The 20,558-nt window shown below is 36.9% G+C and overlaps 1 protein-coding gene and 1 long non-coding RNA gene across 2 annotated transcripts; one reads left to right on the top strand and one right to left on the bottom strand.

Annotated features, from left to right (window-relative positions):
* Positions 1–1,241: 1,241 nt before the first annotated feature.
* On the bottom strand, positions 1,242–18,500 carry LOC114270619 (copper-transporting ATPase HMA4). Its single transcript, XM_028212146.2, has 9 exons — positions 18,106–18,500; positions 17,221–17,509; positions 14,736–15,481; positions 14,137–14,608; positions 13,866–14,033; positions 12,722–12,976; positions 12,043–12,165; positions 7,789–8,274; positions 1,242–1,822 (listed from the first exon to the last, which is right to left on the bottom strand). Exons 2-9 carry the CDS (start codon positions 17,476–17,478, stop codon positions 1,409–1,411), a joined length of 2,922 nt encoding a protein of 973 aa, XP_028067947.2. The 5' UTR covers positions 17,479–17,509; positions 18,106–18,500; the 3' UTR covers positions 1,242–1,408.
* On the top strand, positions 8,617–9,576 carry LOC145807975 (uncharacterized). Its single transcript, XR_014351419.1, has 2 exons — positions 8,617–9,210; positions 9,419–9,576. It is a non-coding gene; the product is annotated as an uncharacterized LOC145807975 (long non-coding RNA).
* Positions 18,501–20,558: the final 2,058 nt, after the last annotated feature.

Here is a 20,558-nt window from a genome sequence, read left to right as displayed (position 1 = left end):
GTTTTTTTTTTTTTATTTTCCTTTCACATGGGAGCACATTGTCACGTACCGACTTATTAGGGATGCGAGTTCTATACCAAGCACCTTACAAGCGCATTAGTTTGTGAGCAACAAGACAGGTAGGATAGATCCCTATCGCATCTCCTGGGTTGGTCCTTGGGCATAATTCACGGGTATGCAATACCACTCATGGAGCCGGTTTTTTAGGAGGACGACAAGCACCCAATTCGTGACAACATGCTCTTAATGTTCAATGTACACTAAGACGGCATGTGAGGCAAGCAGGTATGTGGCTAAACCAACCATTTTGTTTCTTATTTAGGCTATGTTTAGTATGGGTTTTTTTTTTAGCTATTTTAGTCACAAAATGATAAAATAAGTTAAAAAATCAATAACACAAAATGTCACATCCAAACTATAATCATTTTATTTTTTCTCTCACAAAAGTCAAAAAGGTCAAAAAACTCATCCCAAACGAGACTTTTTAGGCATAGGATAAAATAACCAAAAAATCAACCCACATCTCAAACGAAAACTTAATAGATATAAAAACTATAATTTGATTGAATTAAAAATTGAGTGCTAAGAAATTTCAGTGCTCAAAAAACTTCAGAATATATGAAATTCAAATTATTTCAAAATTAAAACTTAGATGTAGAAGCCAACTAAATTTCTCTTTTTTGGTTGGGTTAAGAAAATAAGAAGAAAACACATATTTCACAAACCCACCCTTTTTTCTTCTTTTCCCTTTAGGTTGTATTCAGATATGAATTTGAAAAGGGAACAAGGGAAGGAGATGTTAAGCATAGACTAAAATTTCTCTCCATTTCCCTATCTCTTCCTCTTGTCAAATCACTATCTAAATTTATAATCCAAATACAACGTTAATTACCTATATAAATAGTATAAGTAATTCTTTTTCTTTTTCTTTTCCCTCTGTGCTTGGATCAAGGATTGGAAGAAAAATTTATAGACAAAAAATATAAAATAGAAATAGGAAGGGAAAAGTCAATGAAAGAAGAACTTTTTTTTTTGTGTCAAATTACTCTTGCCATTTCCTTTCCTTCCACAAATCCATCCTTAAATCCCCAATCCAAACTCAACTTCAATGAATCTAGATCCAAACATAACCTTAATCTAAAGAGAAAAAAGGTCCTTAGGTCCAAAAACTTTTTGATGCAGCAAAGTTTTGTCAATCCCAATATGCACACACATTTTATTATTCTAGCAGAATGAGATCATAATCTCCAAATTGCAATCACGTTTGACTATTATTATATTAGAAATTTCTTGCTTCATGACAATGTTATAACTAGTGGAAAGCAGCTAAACAACTTGTCCCACGAGGTGTGTGACATTGACAACTTTAAGACTATTGAGTTTATGATTCTCAAATTTTGAACTGATCTTAGCAAGTACTACTAGGCCCTAAAGGATCCTCAACATGCAAAGGCTTCTTATAAGACTGCAAAAGGAGTGAAGAACAAACCACACTAATTGATGAAGCAGCCATGCAAGCACCTGCAAGCCAAGGTGGTAAACGAATCCCGGTGAATGGGAACAAAACCCCAGCAGCAATTGGCATCCCAAGTACATTGTATCCGAGCGCCCACACATAGTTGAGTCGAATACGTGATATCGTCTTTTTGGAAAGATCTATGGCTGTAACTACATCTTCCAGGTTATTCTTGATAAGAACTATATCAGCTGCTTCTATGGCTACATCTGTGCCTGCACCAATTGCCATTCCAACATCGGCTGCAACTAAGGCTGGCGAGTCATTTATTCCATCTCCCACCATTGCCACAGTCAAGCCTTTCATCTGCATCGAAAGTTCACTCAAATAGTTAAAAAGCAATTTCAATTGTGTATATTTCAACAAAGATACTCTTTAAATGTCATCATTTTTAACAATTTTCTTTCTCCTTAATGATTTTTTGCATATATTCTGCATCAATAATATATATCACTTTACTTATTTTAACGCATCTTTCGAGTATAAATTTAGGCATACCAAGTAAATTGACCGTGTTCATTGACATTCAATTGCACAAGATGGAAATCCAGCAAGGGAGCACATGGCAATTAAAATAGAATTGAAATCATCTAATGGGCACCGTAGATGTTATTTCAAATAATGTGTACAATTTTTAGGAATACAAGGACAAAAGGATTATTCATTTAAAGGTACAAAATTCCACAACTTTCATATCAAATATATATACAATCAACTATTTCAGCATTCATAGAAACCTTCAGGCTTACCAGTTACCAACACAACGAACTAAGAGAAACTTCTTCATCTCCCATCCTAATTCAGATGGTAAATCCACTATTACTAGTTCCAGACGATAAAACTACTAGTTGGCAATGGATGTGATTCTGGTGTGACCTACTAATTTCCTCAATTTGCCACCTTACCAAGTAACTGAGATAAATGAAACTTCACATTTCTAAATTTGACTCCAAGTCAAATTTATATAAAATGAAACAAAGGGAAAATTATAATTGCGCCAACCAGTCATACCATACTATATGGCATTTGTACGAGTGTAGTAAACTAGAGTGATTACCCCAACATAGGTAAATTCGAAAAGCTTTATTTATTAAGTCGAAAAATACCCCAAAAATGCAACTGAAAATCATTTAGATAATAGATAACAATATAATAGTACGACTTCATGTGTCTGAAACCCTTATTCATTCAAACATGTATCAGCACCAATTTTTCAGTTCCTTCTTCAAGCTATAAGAAAGAAAGAAATAGTGAACAATGTTACCAATCTTGCTCCGTACCAGCTGGAAAGGACCAAGATATACCGATTTTGCAAAAAAGAAAAAGGGTACAAAAATGCATTAGTTTTGTCGTGCTAAAGTTTCTTGGTTGTTCCGCCAACATCTGGAAAATCCAGACTATGCTCACGTTTTCAATTGATGCTTTTTGTTCCATAGATGAAGTAGCACAAACGCTTCGTTGACATTGACAAGGCCAACAATGATGACAAGACATCATTCTAAAACCCTCACTAGTCTTCTCCATGTTTACATGCATATACAAATGAAAAATATGTATAAATATTAATTTACAAGTAAAATCTAAGGGAAATTTAGCCAAAACCCCTCCATTGGACCCTTGTTTGATGAAAAGGATAATCCAATTTATTTTGTGTAGAAATTTAATGTATAAAGAGAAATGATTGTATTATTAATTGATATATATTGATGTCTATTACAATGATTCATGATTCCTATATATAGAAGAGGGTGAGTGTGTAGTAGGTAAGGAGTAGGTGAAGTGGAGGTGGTAGTGGTGTAGTGGGTTAGGTTTAGTGGAGTAGGTGAGGTGGTAGTGGTGTAGTGGGTTAGGTTTAGTGGAGTAGGTTTAAGTGGGTGAAGTAGGTGGAGAGTAGGTGGATTTTAACAGCCCCCCGCAAACTCAAGGGGGATAGAAACTAACCAACTTGAGTGTGGAGAGAGTAACAAAACAAGAAAATACATAAAAATAAAAGAGGATAAGAGACACTGTATGGTCGTGTCAGACCATTGGTGAAGACACTGGATGGTGGTGTCATAACGTTGTAGAGGACACTGTATGGGGGTGTCAGAACCATGTAGAGGACACTGTATGGTGGTGTCATAACGGTGTAGAGGACACTGGATGGCGGTGTCAGACCGATGTAGAAGACAGTTTATGGGGTCATGTCGGACCGTTGTAGCAGACAATGTTGTGACAGTTGTGGTGACAGTTTACGGAGTCTTGCTGGACCCTTGTAGAAACTAACCGGAATCAATGTCGGGACAGTTTACAGAGTCTTGTCGGACCCTTGTAGAAACTAACCGGAATCAATGTCGGGACAGTTTACAGAGTCTTGTAGGACCCATAAAGGAGCTAACCGGAATCAATGTCGGGACAGTTTACAGAGTCTTGTCGGACCCATGAAGGAGCTAACCGGAATCAATGTCGGGACAGTTTACAGAGTCTTGTCGGACCCTTAAAAAGTCGCACCCTCAAAAGGTGTGCCCAATTTTTCAAAAGGCGTGCCATCAAAAGGCATGCCCAATCCATCAAAAGGCGTGCCATCAAAAGGCGAGCCCAAGTCATAAAAAGATGTGCCGGACATGTTGGCGAGGCACGTGAGCGCCTTGGCTTGCGCGCCCGTGTTGTCGTCTGTCGGCAAGTGGCGCGCGATGCGCGGATTGGCCCTGGCTATTTAAACCAAGGGTGAGGCGGAGGCTGTGCATACCAGTCTGAAACCGCTGAAACCAACCCGTCTCTGAAAAACTCTGCCTCTTCGGAGAGAGAAACTTTGGAACACTTTGTAACCCAGAAAATGGCTTCGTCTTCCCGCGGTCTGCTCACCCTCTTTCCCGACCTCAACGAGTCAACAAGAGAGATAACTGGTGCGGTGGCACTGGAACCTCAACCAAGCGCCCCGGAGTTTGCTCCGTTGAACTTTCCGATGCGGTCGGTGGAGCAAAGAATGGCAGTGCAGTCGGATGTGGAAGCCAATCAGTATACATTGAAGTCATGTGCGGAAACCATGACTGCGGTTACAAACTTGTCGAACCGGCTGCAGAGTAGGGCAAATGAGGTGCAGCAGTTAAACTCCCAGCTGGCTCTGCTCCAACGCATGTATAAGGATGCGCGAGCAGAGATAAGTGTGCTAAAGGCGGAAAATAAGGAGCTGAAGCGGAAGGCCACCGTGATGTTCCGTTTTGGAGGTCCGCCATATGCTGCAGTGGAGGAGCAGGGAGTAGTGATCATGCCCAGTGGAGTGGGAAATACGGAGGCAACACCGGCAAGGGCCGCCCAGGACGGAGGCAAGAAGAAAAGACCGGCGGCAGAGTAGAGAAGAAAAATCCCACTGTGGGTGGGTGTTTGTTTTTTTTTTTTTTTTTTTTTTTTTTTTTTTTTTTTGTGTGTGTAAAATTGTGATCGGGGTTGATCCCTGAGATGAATAAAATATGGGTGTATTGTGCAAATCCGAATGGCTGGAAGCTACAAGACTCAGCAGAAAAAATGAGAGGGAATGAATATATATATATATATATATTTTTTTTTTAAAGAAAAGATAAAAAGTTGAGGTTCAAGGAAAAGTTGGGCGGTGGAAAGAAGAAAAAGAAATATATATATATATATATATAAGAAAAGAATCAATTTGTGTTTCGTTTTCTTTTCAAAAGATGGAGTAAAATAATAAAATAAAAAAAAGAAAAAGAAAGTTGAGTGGGGAACAGGAGTGTGTGGAAAGAAAAAAGGAAAAAAATATGGGTTGGAGAATCTGAGCATCGGAGAAGATGAGAGGAAAAGGAAGTGGAGTGGTATATGCCAAGTGGTACAGCAAAATCTACGTCCCAAACTTTGTTTCAGCGATGGAAAACATCAGTGTACAGATGAGAACATCTGGATTCGGAGTAGCTGTCACAGGAGAAACATAATCCCTCTTCTTAACAAACCGAGCAAAACCAAACAATCCCAATAGGAGCGTCCAGAAGGACAACTCGGAGATGAAGTCTCTCACGGCTGCAAAACCGATTAAGCCAGCTACTGTAAGAAGGTATGGTTGGCTGTCTACAGAGTCTGGAACAGAAACTTCAGCAATGGCAATTACGGAAGACACCAGCACGATGATCAGAGTCAGCTCTGGAATAGGAGTATATGCTATCACTGCTGAGTAGAAAGCTCGAATGGTGTAAAGTGTAGTTTCTATTCCTCTGATCAGAGAAGTTACTGGATCACCAATGAAATGGAAAATAAGGGCCAGTGCAAGTTTTAAGAGGAATCCCACGAACTGGGTAATACTTGATAAAACCTTTTTCCAGTTGGACAACTCCCACAAGACTGTTCTCCAGGCATACAAAAGGAAAGCAAGAGCTATGAACCAAGGCCACCTAACAAGTGGGCTTGGGGCTTCCTTGGTCAAGGGCCTGAACAGGCCAGGCATGGTACTGTGCCCAGAGTGTACCCAGTAAAGGGTAGTAGAGAGGGATGATTGTGAAGAGGACGCTTTCGAAGCTGCCGTTGCCGACTTGGATGACGCCGATGAAGGTGGTGATGATATTATAGCGAAAGTGACTTTCGACATGAATGAAGTGCCTACAAGGGTTCCACCAGATAGCCCTTTGGCACCTCAATGGTATAGACTAGAGCATCGAAAAGGTGAGACCAAGGTGAAAGGAGAGGAGGTATGTGTTGAGGTCCGGCGGGCAGCCAAGGCGAGACTGCCGCCCGCCGGTGAAGCAGATTGACTAGGTTGTTAACCTTGCTCTGATACCATGTAGAAATTTAATGTATAAAGAGAAATGATTGTATTATTAATTGATATATATTGATGTCTATTACAATGATTCATGATTCCTATATATAGAAGAGGGTGAGTGTGTAGTAGGTAAGGAGTAGGTGAAGTGGAGGTGGTAGTGGTGTAGTGGGTTAGGTTTAGTGGAGTAGGTGAGGTGGTAGTGGTGTAGTGGGTTAGGTTTAGTGGAGTAGGTTTAAGTGGGTGAAGTAGGTGGAGAGTAGGTGGATTTTAACATTTTGCTTCATAAACCCTCTAAGGAGGAGGCACATAATTAAGCAAGGACAAAGTAAAATATCCTTTTTTTTTTTTTTCTTGGACAATATTGCCAAAGTAACATGTTACTGTGAACCATACTAAAATATTACTGTGAGATAGAATAATATATTCCTGTCAAATAGAGTAACATGCCACTATTTACATCAATTTCGACTGTAATAATAATAATATTTTTTGTAAGAATTTCATAGTCAACATGGATCTTATTTGATAGATCTTGATGAGAGAATTTTAAAAGTACTAACTTTATTAAAAACCGATATATAGATCAAAAGTTATATTATTTTAAAGTTTAATATTTTGATAATAGTGATATGTATTAGACTTTTCAAGAAAAACTTTTTGTACTTATCCTTAATGCATTAAAGTTTTATTATGAGGAGGTTTTGACCAAATTCCCCTAAACCTAATATTTTAAACAAAATTCAGGTATTATACATATGTGAACTTCTACATGTTTGTAGAACATAAACTTCTCATAAATGTTGTTACAATACATTAGGAAAACATTTTACCAAATGTGTTTCAATGCTTATAAATGCATACAAATAAAAAATAAATATTAATAGACAAATCCCAAATGATACGTTAAAATGCTGTGGTACTAATACATATCGTACCAATAACAACAAACAGTACACTGAGCAATACGGAATTGACAACTTCGATGGGGAAGGGAACCAAATCCAATAGTGAAAGTCAAAATAACCTTGTTAAAGCCATTTTCTAGCTCGCTACAGTGCAAAAAAAAAAAAAAAAAAACATTTTTAGCTATACTACTACAATAGCAAATTTGACAAAGCCAAATCTTGTGGCAAATTCGGCTTCGCCAAATTTTGGCTCAAGGTTTGGCACACCATTGGAGAAGTTATTTTGTGATGATATAGCCAAAAATGACTTTGGCTCGAGAATTTAGCACACCATTGGAGATGCTCTAAACCATTTAAATTGACAATGACACTTTTCTAAGTCCTAAGATCAGAAATTACTGCAGCAGATTGCATGGTATTATTTTTATTGGTAATTTTATTAATTAAACCACTCTCTCTTCCTTCTTTTGCCTTTGGCGTAGGAATTCATAATTATTTCACAATTATGCTGCCTGCTACCCACTAGTGGCTACTCATTGGCTACTGGAGCAATTGATTACCAGATTCATAATTCCCGTTGATCTGTGCAGTGTTAGAATATAGAATGTGCAAACTGAACGTACCTGCAAATCTTTTATTTTATCAGCCTTTCCCAATGGATCCGTTTCAGCAAAAACCTTCTGAATTCCAACTTGTCTTGCTATTGCATTTGCTGTAGCATAGTTATCACCAGTCACCATAATGCTCGAGATGCCCATTGATTGGAGGAAAGATATGACACGTTCAGCTTCTGGCTTCACCGGATCAGTCACAGCAAAAGCTCCAGCAACCCTCCTATCAATGGCAACTAGCACACAAGTACGAGCCAGTTGCTCGGTTTCTGACATGTAGTCCTCAACCTCAGGACTAATTGGGACATTAAAAGCCCGCATGAGCCTCTTGTTCCCAACCAATACCCTTCTGTCTCCAACTTTTACACCCACCCCAGATCCTGGATGTACTTCAAAGTCCTCCACCTCCATGACATGTTCCATTTGAGATCCATACTTCTGACTTAGCTTCTTCGCATGATCTGTCACAGCTTTTGCTATTGGGTGCTCACTATTTGCCTGAAATATAATTTTTTTTAAAAAAGGTTTTTAAGAAAAATAAATAAATATACATTTAAGTTCACAACTTCACATATACACCAACTTATGCATTATAGAATTCCATGAATTTAAGAGGTTCCTATACATCATCTCAGTTATAATATATCCAGAATTCACATATCCTTTAAGCATATTTTCTTGTATAATGCATGTGATTCAAAAACCCAAATTACTTATATATAAACCTACCATCACCTACTCCACCTACTACACCTACCACCACCTACTACCACCTACTACACACCTACCACTACCACCTACTCCACTACATCTCCTATATAAGGAGCCCCTCACCATTTGTAATATAACATACATCAATCAATAATACATACAAGTTATTTTCTCTCTATCAATTTTTTTTACATGGTATCGGAGCAAGGTTAAGCACTTAGTATTTTTCGCTTCACCGGCGGGCGGCAACCTCGCCTTGGCCGCCCGCCGGACCTCAACCTAGTCCGCTAAAATTTTCTACACATACCTTCATCATCATCTTCATCCAGCCCATCCTGAATATGTTTAACTGGTGACTTTGGTTTGACAGCAACAATCAGCGAATCTTCATTATTCAGTTGGACGAATTCATCTAAACCATTTTTGTTGTCATGCAACACATTCCCTTGCAAAATAAGCCTCAAATTCTCAATAGGTAAATGAGCCTTCCCAGCAATCAATCTTCTCAGATCCTGCACTTTGATGAGAGAGGGGACATTGAGGAGAGAGGGAGGAGAAGGACCGATGGTTTTGAGAGAGATTTGAACCATTGTCTTGTCTTCTCCATTGCCGCCATGATTCTTCTCGATCTCAACCATGGCGTCGTGGCTTGAAGATCTTTCAGCTACACAGATTTTCCAGCAATGGCGTTCCAACTTCCTCAAGTCGGATCTGACTCTCCAGGTACTGGGAAATGCTAAAGGTGCTGTTGCTGTGGTTATCTCCATTCTAATATTTAAGAATCCCATCTCAGCAACAGGGATGATGGGCTACTTGCTTACTGTCATCGGAGTTGTTCTGTACAGTGAAGCCAAGAAGAGGAGCAAATAAGACACTCTTTTCTTGTAGCTTATTTTTTTCTGAGGTGAACATTTCATTTTACCTCTTTCAGAGCCAAGTGACCTGACGCTCCACGGCGAGATATCCACGGAACGGAAGACTCATTGGGCTCTCTTCTCTTCCTCTCTCTAGCTGGGTCTCTCACGAGACACACCCATCACCTCTCCCTCTCGGCAACTCTGTCTTCCGGAAAACACACAGACAACCTCTCCACCCACTTTTTGCACACACCCATACTCCTTTTTTATTTTTAAACCCATCTTCACCTTTTTCTTTTCATCCACTTTACTTTTTTCCACCACCACTCATTTCTTTATTTTTTTCTTTTACTCACCCATGTGACCCACGATGCAACCTATACTTTTTCTTTTCATTACACTCTTGTTCCCCACTTTCTTTATTATATATATATATATATATATATATCTCTTTTTATTATATTATATTATAAAAAAAAATTAAAAAAAAAAAATCATCATCTCTCCTCCGTTTGATTTCCAACTCCATTCTTTTTATTTATTTTCTCCAAACCACTTTCCTTATTTCCCCCATCTTTCATTTTTGATTTCCAATATATTTTTATTATTTTTTCTTTATTTTTCTTTCACATTCTTTTTAATCTTTTTCCAATTCCCTTCATACCATATAACTTTGCACACCAAACTATATTTTATTCATCTCAGGGATCCACCCCAATCACAATTTTACACACAAAAAAAAAAAAAAAACAAAACAAAACAAAAAAAAAAAAAAACTACAACAACGACAAACCACCACACAACACCAACAGCTTTGTTTTCTTTTCTGCAGCCGGCCACCAACCGACCTCACTTCTTCGCCTATTCCGCCGGTCTTTTCTTCTTGCCTCCGTCCTGGGCGACCCTTGACGGTGCTGCCTCCGTGCTTCCTAATCCACCGAGCACGTTCACTCCCCCCTGCTCCTCCACTGCAGCATATGGCGGACCTCCAAATCGGAACATCACGGTGGCCTTCCGCTTCAGCTCCTTGTTTTCCGCCTTTAGCACACTTATCTCTGCTCGCGCATCCTTATACATGCGCTGGAGCAAAGCCAGTTGGGTATTTAATTGCTACACCTCATTTGTTCTACTCTGCAGCCGGTGCGACAGGTTTGTGACCGCCGTCATGGTCTCCACACATGACTTCAAAGTATACTGATTGGCCTCAATATCCGTTTGCATCGCCATTTTTTGCTCCACCGACCGCATCAGAAAGTTCAACGGAGCAAAACCAGAGGCGCTTGGTTGAGGTTCACTGGCCACCGCACCAGTTATCTCTCTTGTTGACTCGTTGAGGTCGGGAAAGAGAGTGAGCAGACCACAGGACGACGAGGCCATATTCTGGGTAGCTGAACGGAAAGACGAGGCCATGTTATGGGTTGCTGAGTGTTTCAGAGAAGGGTTGGTTACAGAGTGTTTACAGAGTGTTTCAAGATTTGCAGCTCTTAGCGACAAGCTCTCAGAGAACGAAGAGGTTTCAACTGGTTTGTTATGCTTCCAAGCCTCAGCCTCCGCTTCGGTTTATAAAGACCATGATGAAGAGGCAGACACGCGCATCATGCGCCTCTCGGTGCTCGCCGACAACTTGGGCGCGCCTTTTGATGGCACGTCTTTTGATGGCACGCCTTTTTATGAATTGGGCACGCCTTTTGATGGCACGCCTTTTGAAAGATTGGGCACACCTTTTGAGGGTGCGACTTTTTAGGGGTCCGACAAGACTCTGTAAACTGTCCCGACATTGATTCCGGTTAGTTCCTTCATGGGTCCGGCAAGACTCTGTAAACTGTCCCGACATTGATTTCGGTTAGCTCCTTTATGGGTCCGACAAGACTCTGTAAACTGTCCCGACATTGATTCCGATTAGTTTCTACAAGGGTCCAGCAAGACTCCGTAAACTGTCACTGTCACAACATTGTCTGCTACAACGGTCCGACATGACCCCATAAACTGTCTTCTACATCGGTCTGCCATACCCATACAGTCTTCTACAACGGTCTGACACGACCATACAGTGTCTCCTATCCATTTTTTATTTTTCAGATTATTTTCTTGTTTTGTTACTCTCTCCAAACTCAAGTTGGTTAGTTCCTATCCCCCTTGAGTTTGCGGGGGGCTGTTAAAACCTACCATCACCTACTCCACCTACTACACCTACCACCACCTACTACCACCTACTACACACCTACCACTACCACCTACTACCACCTACTCCACTACATCTCCTATATAAGGAGCTCCTCACCATTTGTAATATAACATACATCAATCAATAATACATACAAGTTATTTTCTCTCTATCAATTTTTTTTACAATATATATAATATTTATATCACATATTATCATTGTTCGTGTGTTATTTGTGAATCTCTTGTATTTCTACAAATAATTCCAAGATGACAATTATGCTTCTTTTTTCTTGCATGTATCACATAAAACCCCACCCCAACAAAAATAATAATAATAATAAATAAAAGCTGCTTTTTTAAACTCGGTTTCATTATTAGTTTCTGTACTTAAGTAATTTCCAACACTCTTGCCACATTTTTCTATTATCACTGGCTTCCATGCTCCGTTTCCAACATAGTTTTAGTCAGCACCTAAAATCCATGTCATTAATCTTAAATTTCGTATTGAAACTTCTCCAAATATGGAACCCACCTCTGCAGCAATGGCCATTTCACAGAACTCCTCCATGGAAAACTTGGAAAAGAGCACGGCACTTACTACTGCTGGTTTCCCAATAGTCAACGTGCCTGTTTTATCAAAGACAACTGTTTTTACCTGCATGGTCAAAATATGGCTCCATTAAAATCTTGTGTTAAAGCTTCCAAGGAACACCATGACATGAAAATGAATCCCTAACCAAACTCCAAGAAAGTAATTGAATACCCAAAAATGCACCACAAAAGAGAGAATGCAATTTTCGCTTATTTTGAAGGAATAGAATTTTTAATTTTAATCCAATGTTTAATTATTTAAACTAAGAACAAATCTCGGACAAAAATGAAATGGTTGTTCATAAATGCAGCATTTTTATTTTTACATATTATGTCAAAAAACATATGATATGCCAGTGTATGTAATTGCATAGTGCAAGATATATGAGCTTTGGAAAATTGCCCAATTTCCAAAGAAAACATCCCCCAAGAAAATCAAAAGGAAATCCACCTCCTTGATCCAAAAGGAGTACAAAATTCAGAACCAACAGTGAATAAACTTTTGAGCCACATATATGAAATATTTTTTAATACCACCGTGTATAAACAAAAGGAAGGTGCTTTTTTTCTCAAGTGCAACCTACAAGTTAGACCGCAGTCGTTTGTAAGAGTGCACATACCTTGTGTGCCTTTTCAAGTGCATTTCCACCCTTGATAAGCACCCCTTGTGAAGCACCCTTGCCTGTGGCAACCATGACTGCTGTAGGGGTTGCTAGCCCCAGAGCACAGGGGCATGCAACTACCAGCACTGAAATGCCAAACTGCAGTGCAAGCTCAAAAGCATCCATGTCTTTTGGTATCCAATGCTTAGGGTAAATACCAGCTTCTCCAGGGATAAACCATCCTAGCCATGTTAGAAATGCAGCTAGAACAACCTGAAAGTTGATAAAATAAAAATTAACAATAACAATCAATTTTCACCTATTGTAAAACCATACAGAATTGCACATTTGCATAAAATTTGGCATGATGGACACAAGCCATGCCAATCATCAATACTGTGTCCTAAAAGAAAAAGCGTTCTGATTATGATTTTCAATTGTCTTCATTTTCTGTTCTGCACTTTGGGAAATAGAATCGGTGAAATCATATTTTATCCACATCTCTTGATTCTCTATTGGAGGTTAAGATAGTAGCTTCCACAAGGATTGAAAATATTCAGCTTTCCTGCTCCAGAAATCTAAAGTACATGAAAAGAACAAAACTTCTGGTGTCTTACCAAAAAGTTAGTTTACTGTTAAGCCAATCTATAAATTGCAGCTAGAATGAATAACTGGATCTGTACCCACTCTTAAATAATAATAAGAAAGTATTTGATTTTATTCTTCTCTTTTCTTTTTAAAACTGCAGCAGAAGGAGATAGGATAATTCATACCTCCCCACTCTAAGAAAATGATGATCTCATGTCTTATTACACAAAACTAGATGTGTTCAGAAAAGTTTATATAAATGATGATATCAAGGGAACTAAAAAATAAATATATCCATGATGAATACAAATAGTGGGAAAAGAAAACGACATTTAAAAGGGAAAACTTCGTCAAAAAGTATCACCCACAAAAGCTGCAATATGCAGCAAGCAAAGAACAAGTTATTAAAATTTGGAGTGCAGTACCAGTTTCCTAATCCTGATCTTATCTTTGTAGAATTATAGTGAAGTAAAATTTTTAGCATAAAAAGTAAGGAAACTATTCAAAATGATTGTAATAAAAAATTCAGTTAAATCCAAAGTTGATTCTAGTACGAAGGGAGCAATGAACTCACAGTAGGTACAAAAAACTTTGATATCTGGTCAGCTAGCTTCTGAACAGGTGCTCTGGCAAGCTGAGCAGCTTCAACTAACTGAACAATTTGGGAAAGTGCAGTCTCTGGCCCAACATGAGTGGCCTTAACCAGTAAACACCCATTCTCATTCATGGTCCCACCAATAACCTGTTCATGATGTTACAAAATATATATTTCGCCATTGAATTAAACATTTTAAAAATATCAGAAGTATCAATTTTACTACTAAAAGAAAACAAACCATCTGTACCTTGTCACCAGGTCTCTTAGCTATTGGCTTTGCTTCTCCTGTGATCATACTCTCATTCACATGACTCTGACCATTAATAACAATACCATCAACAGGAACCTTTGCCCCCGGAACAATCTTAATAATGTCATTCCTCTGTAGCAGTTGAGTGCTGATTTCCATCTCTGAGATGATATTACCGTCATCATCCAATGTTAACAAGTGAGCTGTATCAGGAGCAAGGTCTGTCAACTTTGCTAAAGCATCAGAGGTCTTTCCTTTAGCCACAACCTCCAAATATTTTCCTAAGAGAATAAAGGATATCAACATAGCACTAGTCTCAAAGAAATCTTGCCCCTCAAATGTATCTGAAGTTAAAGCTTTTATTAATATATATATGGAGTAAAAGTAAGCAGCATTAGTGCCCAATGCAACCAGAACATCCATATTAGCAGATTTTCGTCTCAATGCATGATAAGATCCCACATAAAACCTGACAAGGAGATCCAAAACTACGAGTATGAGATTTACTAAATTATGTAAATTTTGAAACGTCTCAGAAAATGAGACAAGACATAATATTAGCATGATTGGGATACAAATAAACTATTAACCCATACCTTCGGCCAACAATAAATTGCACTGGTGTGCAAAGAATCCATCTTAAAAGCATCCCAACAGTGAGCATGTTATGAACCTTGTAGTCTAACCAGTTCCCATAAGGATCAAGCATTGGAAGTACCATGGAGAAAATAAACACCGGAACAGAAAATAGGCAGCTCCACAAGAATTGGCTCTGATACATCTGAATTTCATGCTGCTTCTCTGTTTCTCTACGTCTTGGAAGGAAGTACAAGCTTGCACGGTAAAAGTTGGGGCTATCGCCAGCTTCACTGATACACTGTATAAGAGACCTTGGTCCAGTGAAGTCTGGGTCATAGCTAACAGTAACCTTATGGTCTTCCAAGTCCATTTCAACATGATTCACACCTTCCAGGGACTCAAGGGAAGATTGTATAACAGTCAAATCTTCAGGGGACTTAATTCCTTCAAGCTTTAGATGCACTTTGTTCACATCACTTCCAGAACTTATAAGATCAGCTCCAAAGCCGGCATCCTCTACTGATTCAATGATGCGGTTAGCATTGGTGACATTTGGATCGAAGTGGACTTTTGCTTCTTCTAAGGCCAGACCCACCACTGCTTTTTTCACTCCATCAACCATTAGAAGGGCACATTCAACAGACTCAGAACAGCTTGTGCATGCCATCCCTTTAATTCTGAGTCGGCAAACTGCTATGTCTTGCTCTGGGAATTCATCAACTTGAAAACCTGCGTCTTCCACGGTTTCTTTAATTGTCTTTGCCTAAAATAAAGTCTCATTGTAAATTATTCTCAGACAATAATATAAAAGTCGAAACCACCACCAAAAATCCATCATAAATGAAATAAAATTTCAAATAGCATATAAATATGGGTAAAATATCTACATTAAGGTCCACAAGAGGCATCTAAGTATTTAAAAGTATATCAAAATTGCAATATCAAGAACATAAAGTGCTTTTAGAAAGACAAACTAAAAAGGAAATACACCTCTCGAATTGTATTTTCACTCATTCCTTTTGTCTTTTGAGGGCAATATAAATATGAGGCATAAGAAACCTGCACGTGTGCGTGTGCGTGTGCGTGTGCGTGTGCTTGTGCTTGTGCAAGCGCGCGTGTGTGCGTGCGTGTGTGTGTGAGAGAGAGAGAGAGAGAGAGATCATATTAAGCAGCCGGAATAATGTATGTTGGTTAAAGGAATTTGTAGAAGTTTTATTTTACTTCTGTTTTTATTTTTGTCGCAAACAACGCTCCATCCGAGCACTTTAAATGCCAACAAAGAAATTTACATCATGTGTACTCAACCACTCTTCCAATCCCAAAATCTTCAAAATTTCCTTTTGTAAGTGCAACTCCAACAGTGTTCTATATATCATGTTATTGCTAAAAGTGGGCACGATAGGCACAAAAATCACACTCAAGCAGTGTGCTATTCATTATGCCCAACTTAGCATGATGCTATATACCATGTCAAATTTGACACGATGGGAGTAACATGCCAAATTTTAGCATAATGAATGTTTGACCATTGACTTTTAAAATTTTATAGTATTGCCCCCCCAAAATTATCATGCCATCTATTTATTTTTTAATGCAAATTCAATAAAATTAATAAATTAATATAAAAAAATAAATTATTTATATTTTTTAAATGTTAACCATCATATTAAAATAATTAATATGCTTGTTTTATTATGCTCCTTTTTCTCGTTCTCTATGATATGTATGTTAATTAATTTATTTAATGTAAGTTCGAATTAAATTAATGAATTGAAATTTTTATAAATATTAAGGCCTCGTTTGACAACTACATGTTTTATTCAAAACGTCACTATAAATTGTCATATCACTCTCTCTACTTTTCTGTATATCTTTTCGTAAAAAGCCAAAAAGTTACTAAAATAGCTTGTTCCCAAGCGAGGCCTAATTATTAGAGTATAATTTTTTAATTGAAAGTTAGATTTAAAGACATTGTGTAAACACGATCGTATCATATCGTATTGTATCGCAAAATTAAATTATATGGTGATCGTGCTAAATAATAGCATATGCACTGCTAGAGTATGTCTATCAAAATATGACATTTTGACACTGTAGCATGCTAAAATATGACATTAGCAAGATCCAAATAACATGATCCGCTAGAGATGGTCTAAGGTCCTAAGCTTCTCTTATTTTCCTCTTAATGAACAACAACTTGGGAGAAATCATAGCTTGTTTTGGTCCATCTATACCACCCAGCCACAACCAGTATCACAACTTTAGACGTAATTTAAACTCAAGGTAGAATAAAATTAAGCACCCAGTAAAAAGTATACATTAAGAAACAAAAACCAAGTTAATGGCATTGTTTATCCACTACTGACCCAAAAGGTTGCAAATGAGAGGTAGAGAGTTATCCCACAATCTCATAATTGCCATGCCAGACATGGTTGATCTATAAGATTAAAATAGATGCAAAGGAATGAGAGAATTCATCTGCAATCCCAAACTTTGACTTACAGTGATAAGGTCCGGAATATATCTGACTACAGCCTGCCCTTCAAGTGGAGACACCATGACATTTTGGACACCATTAAGCTTTCCAAGCGCAGATTCTATGGAATTCGAACAAGATGCACACTCGATGCCTCTTACTTTGAACATAATCGTCTTAATTTTCTTATCTCCATTATGAGTTGGCCGAGAAACACTAATTGCAACACTGTCTGAAGATTGCAAGAGCGGTGCCTTCAGATCATCCTCTCCGTTGACTTCCATTTCTTTGTCCCAAATTTCAAAATCAACAACCCTGAACAAGACTCAAGCATAAACACAATTTCAAACTCTTTTTTATACCTATGTTTATCAAATGCCAACTACTCAATTGTTATTGCAGATATTCAGTGCCAACGGAAAGTCAATTTAAAAAAAAAAAAATTAAAAATAGTAACTTACAAATAGTTCAAGCAAGTAAAAAGCAGTGTAAACTGAAGTCAATTTTTTTAAAAAAAAAATTATAAGATAACCATTTTTCAATTTAAATCCAAATCTCCAACTTCAGTCAAAATCAGGTGAAGAATAATAAATGAAAAAAATAAAATAAATTACAATGTTTTGCTGCACTTCAAATTTACAATTCTTGACAATAACCTTATCAATCTCTGTACATATATATAAAAAGTAATTTAAGTATTCATCCGAGCACAACGCAATAAAAAATCACCAGATTGAAAGAACAAACCCAGCAATTTTACAAAATAATTCCAAAAAAACAAAGTTGTATCTAAACTCTGCAAAACGAAAAAGTTGCAGGCATGAAATTGTAGAAGACAAAGAGATTCAATCATATATACAATAAAAGCTGTGCAAACAAAAAACAATTATACATGTACAAAAGAGAATTGCCTTTATTGATGTGTGATCGCTATCTGATTACGAAACGATTCACGTGAGAAAACAGAGGGAAAAGGAAGGGTATAGATAGGGTTTTAGAGAGAGAAGAGGTGAGTGGCTGTATGATTGGAAAAGATGATGAGAAACTAGGGTTTGGTTGGAAGACGACGAGAAAGAGAGAGGAAGAGGATTATAGTGCGCTCAGAAACTTGTCGTCGTCGGCTAGCAAAAGTTTCTTCTGCAGGAATGGGAAATCCAGGAGAGTCAGTCGTGTTTGTCATTATTTATTTGTATAAAATTTAAATTTAAATATATAAAAAGAAGAGGACCCTGTCCTGTCTCTCTCTCTCTCTCTCTCTCGGTCCTCTATTTTTTTAATTTTTTTGAAATTTCGAATCTAACGGCTTACGGTTCCCAGTTCCCACCAAAGAATATACTCCTAGCTGTTACCCTAACAAACACGGCTTTCGAATGACCCAATGCTACCAGGAAAAATGTTTGGGAGCTTTAAATTGGGAGTACTAAACAAACTCTAGAGAGTGGTCTTACTTACTGATGTAATGTTTTAGCTTTAAGTTTTTTTTTTCTTTTTTTTTTTTTAATTTCTATCTCATTAGTGATTCATTAGTGCTCTCAAATTAGTGAGATGTATCATTGTTGATGCTACAAGAGGCACCACCCGTACTGGTTGTTTTGAAAAGTCAATTAAAATTTAATTTTTAAAATTTTTTTTGATTATTTTTGAAAAAAATATAAAAAATAAAAAAGTTATATGACCCGAAAGAAATTAAAAGTTAAAAAATTGCTTGCATCAAAACTCATCTCATTTTAAAATAAAATACTTACATCAATTAGTTTAGTCTTACATATTTTTAAGGATAAATTACATTTTGCCCCCTAAAGTTTCACTCATTTTTCACTTCGGCGCTTTAAGTTTGATTTTTTTTCACTTTGGCCCTTTATGTTTACAATCCTTCTCATTTTGATCCTTTATGTTTGCAATTCTTTCCGCTTTGGCCCTTTAAGTTTGATTTTTTTCATTTTGGGCATTCATGTTTGTAATCCTTCCTACTTTGGCCCTTCATATTTGAAATCATTCCCATTTTACTTCTAAACCAACTTTCATCCAAAAAAGTAATAGAATTTTTCACATCACTAACACATTAACACCATGTATGATGTAAAAAATTCATTAAAGATGCAAAAAATAAAAAAAAATAAAAATTGAAATTTTTTTTTAGTCTTTAGTGAACTTTTTTTTCAAATTTATTCATAAATATTATTACATTATAGATGCATCTAGATTAGATGCACCTAAAAAAATAAAAACAAATTTAATTAAAAGAAAAAGAAAAAAGTTCACTAATTTTTCATTTCAGAATTGATAATGCAGGTGTTTGAGTCAATATATATTCATTGTTTTGGTCTTTAGAAAACTTTTTTCTTTTTTAGTTAAATTTGTTTTTAATTTTTTAGCTGCATCTAATCTAGATACATTTATAATTTAATAATATTTATGAATAAATTTGAAGAAAAAAAAAAAAGTTCACTAAAGACTAAAAAAAAAATTAAATTTTTTTGTTTTCTATTTTTTTTGTTTTTTTACGTCTTTAGTGAATTTTTTACATCACACGTGAAACTGATGTGTTAGTGATGTGGCAGATTTTGTTAGTTTTTTTTTTATGGAAGTTAGTCTAGGAATAAAGTGGGAAGAATTGCAAATATGAAGGGCCAAATGGGGATGGATTGCAAACATGAAAAGCCAAAGTAGGAAAAATTAAATTTAAAAGACCAAAATGGGAAGGATTGCAAACATGAATGGCCAAAGTGAGAAAAAATAAATTTAAAGGGCCAAAGTCGGAAATAGGTGAAATTTTTGGGGGACAAAGTGTAATTTATCCTATTTTTAATTATTACTAATATATATATATATATATATATTTATTTAATTTAAGGACATTGCATATCTCACCACCGTCGGACCTCTACCAAACTACTCTCAAATAGTCACCGATGACTTGCCGGAATGTTCAACATTGAAGTATCATTAGAATGTCCATAACGTTGTTGAAAGTCGATAACATCACCAGAGACTCATAGGGATGTTTAGAACATAGCCGGAAGAAGAAGAAAAAGAATAAAATGAGAAATTATAGTGAAAATATAGCAAAATTTAATAACATTCTCTCAAACACCACAAAACACGAGAAAAAAAAAATATATATATATATATATATCATACAAAGCACATAATTTTCAATCCATAAAATTAAAAAAGTCAGGGTTTGAACTCAAACTACATAAATTTGTTGTTTCAAAACCGTAAAAATTATCAGTTTGCTTGTTTACAATTTATTAAAATACAATTTTACGTCACGATGATAATGGAGATCTCATATCAATAGGTTCTAAGGGTTTGTAACTTTTCAATTTGTCAATATTTACTCCTTTTTTTATTTTAATGG

The sequence above is a fragment of the Camellia sinensis genome, chromosome 14, assembly GCF_055761805.1.
Source record: "Camellia sinensis isolate YWXY chromosome 14, ASM5576180v1, whole genome shotgun sequence".
Taxonomy (NCBI): domain Eukaryota; kingdom Viridiplantae; phylum Streptophyta; class Magnoliopsida; order Ericales; family Theaceae; genus Camellia; species Camellia sinensis.
Note: the sequence above shows the minus strand (reverse complement) of the source record. Positions and strands in the feature narration are given on the sequence as shown.

Bases quoted from the DNA above. Each gene is read 5' to 3' on its own strand.
- LOC114270619 (XM_028212146.2), bottom strand. From the start codon at position 17,478: ATGGAAGTCAACGGAGAGGATGATCTGAAGGCACCGCTCTTGCAATCT. The intron at 14,609-14,735 runs GTATGGGTTAAT...TCTCCTTGTCAG, and splicing joins CAATTTATTGTTGGCCGAAG to GTTTTATGTGGGATCTTATC. The intron at 1,823-7,788 runs GTACGTTCAGTT...CTTTCGATGCAG, and splicing joins ATAAAATAAAAGATTTGCAG to ATGAAAGGCTTGACTGTGGC.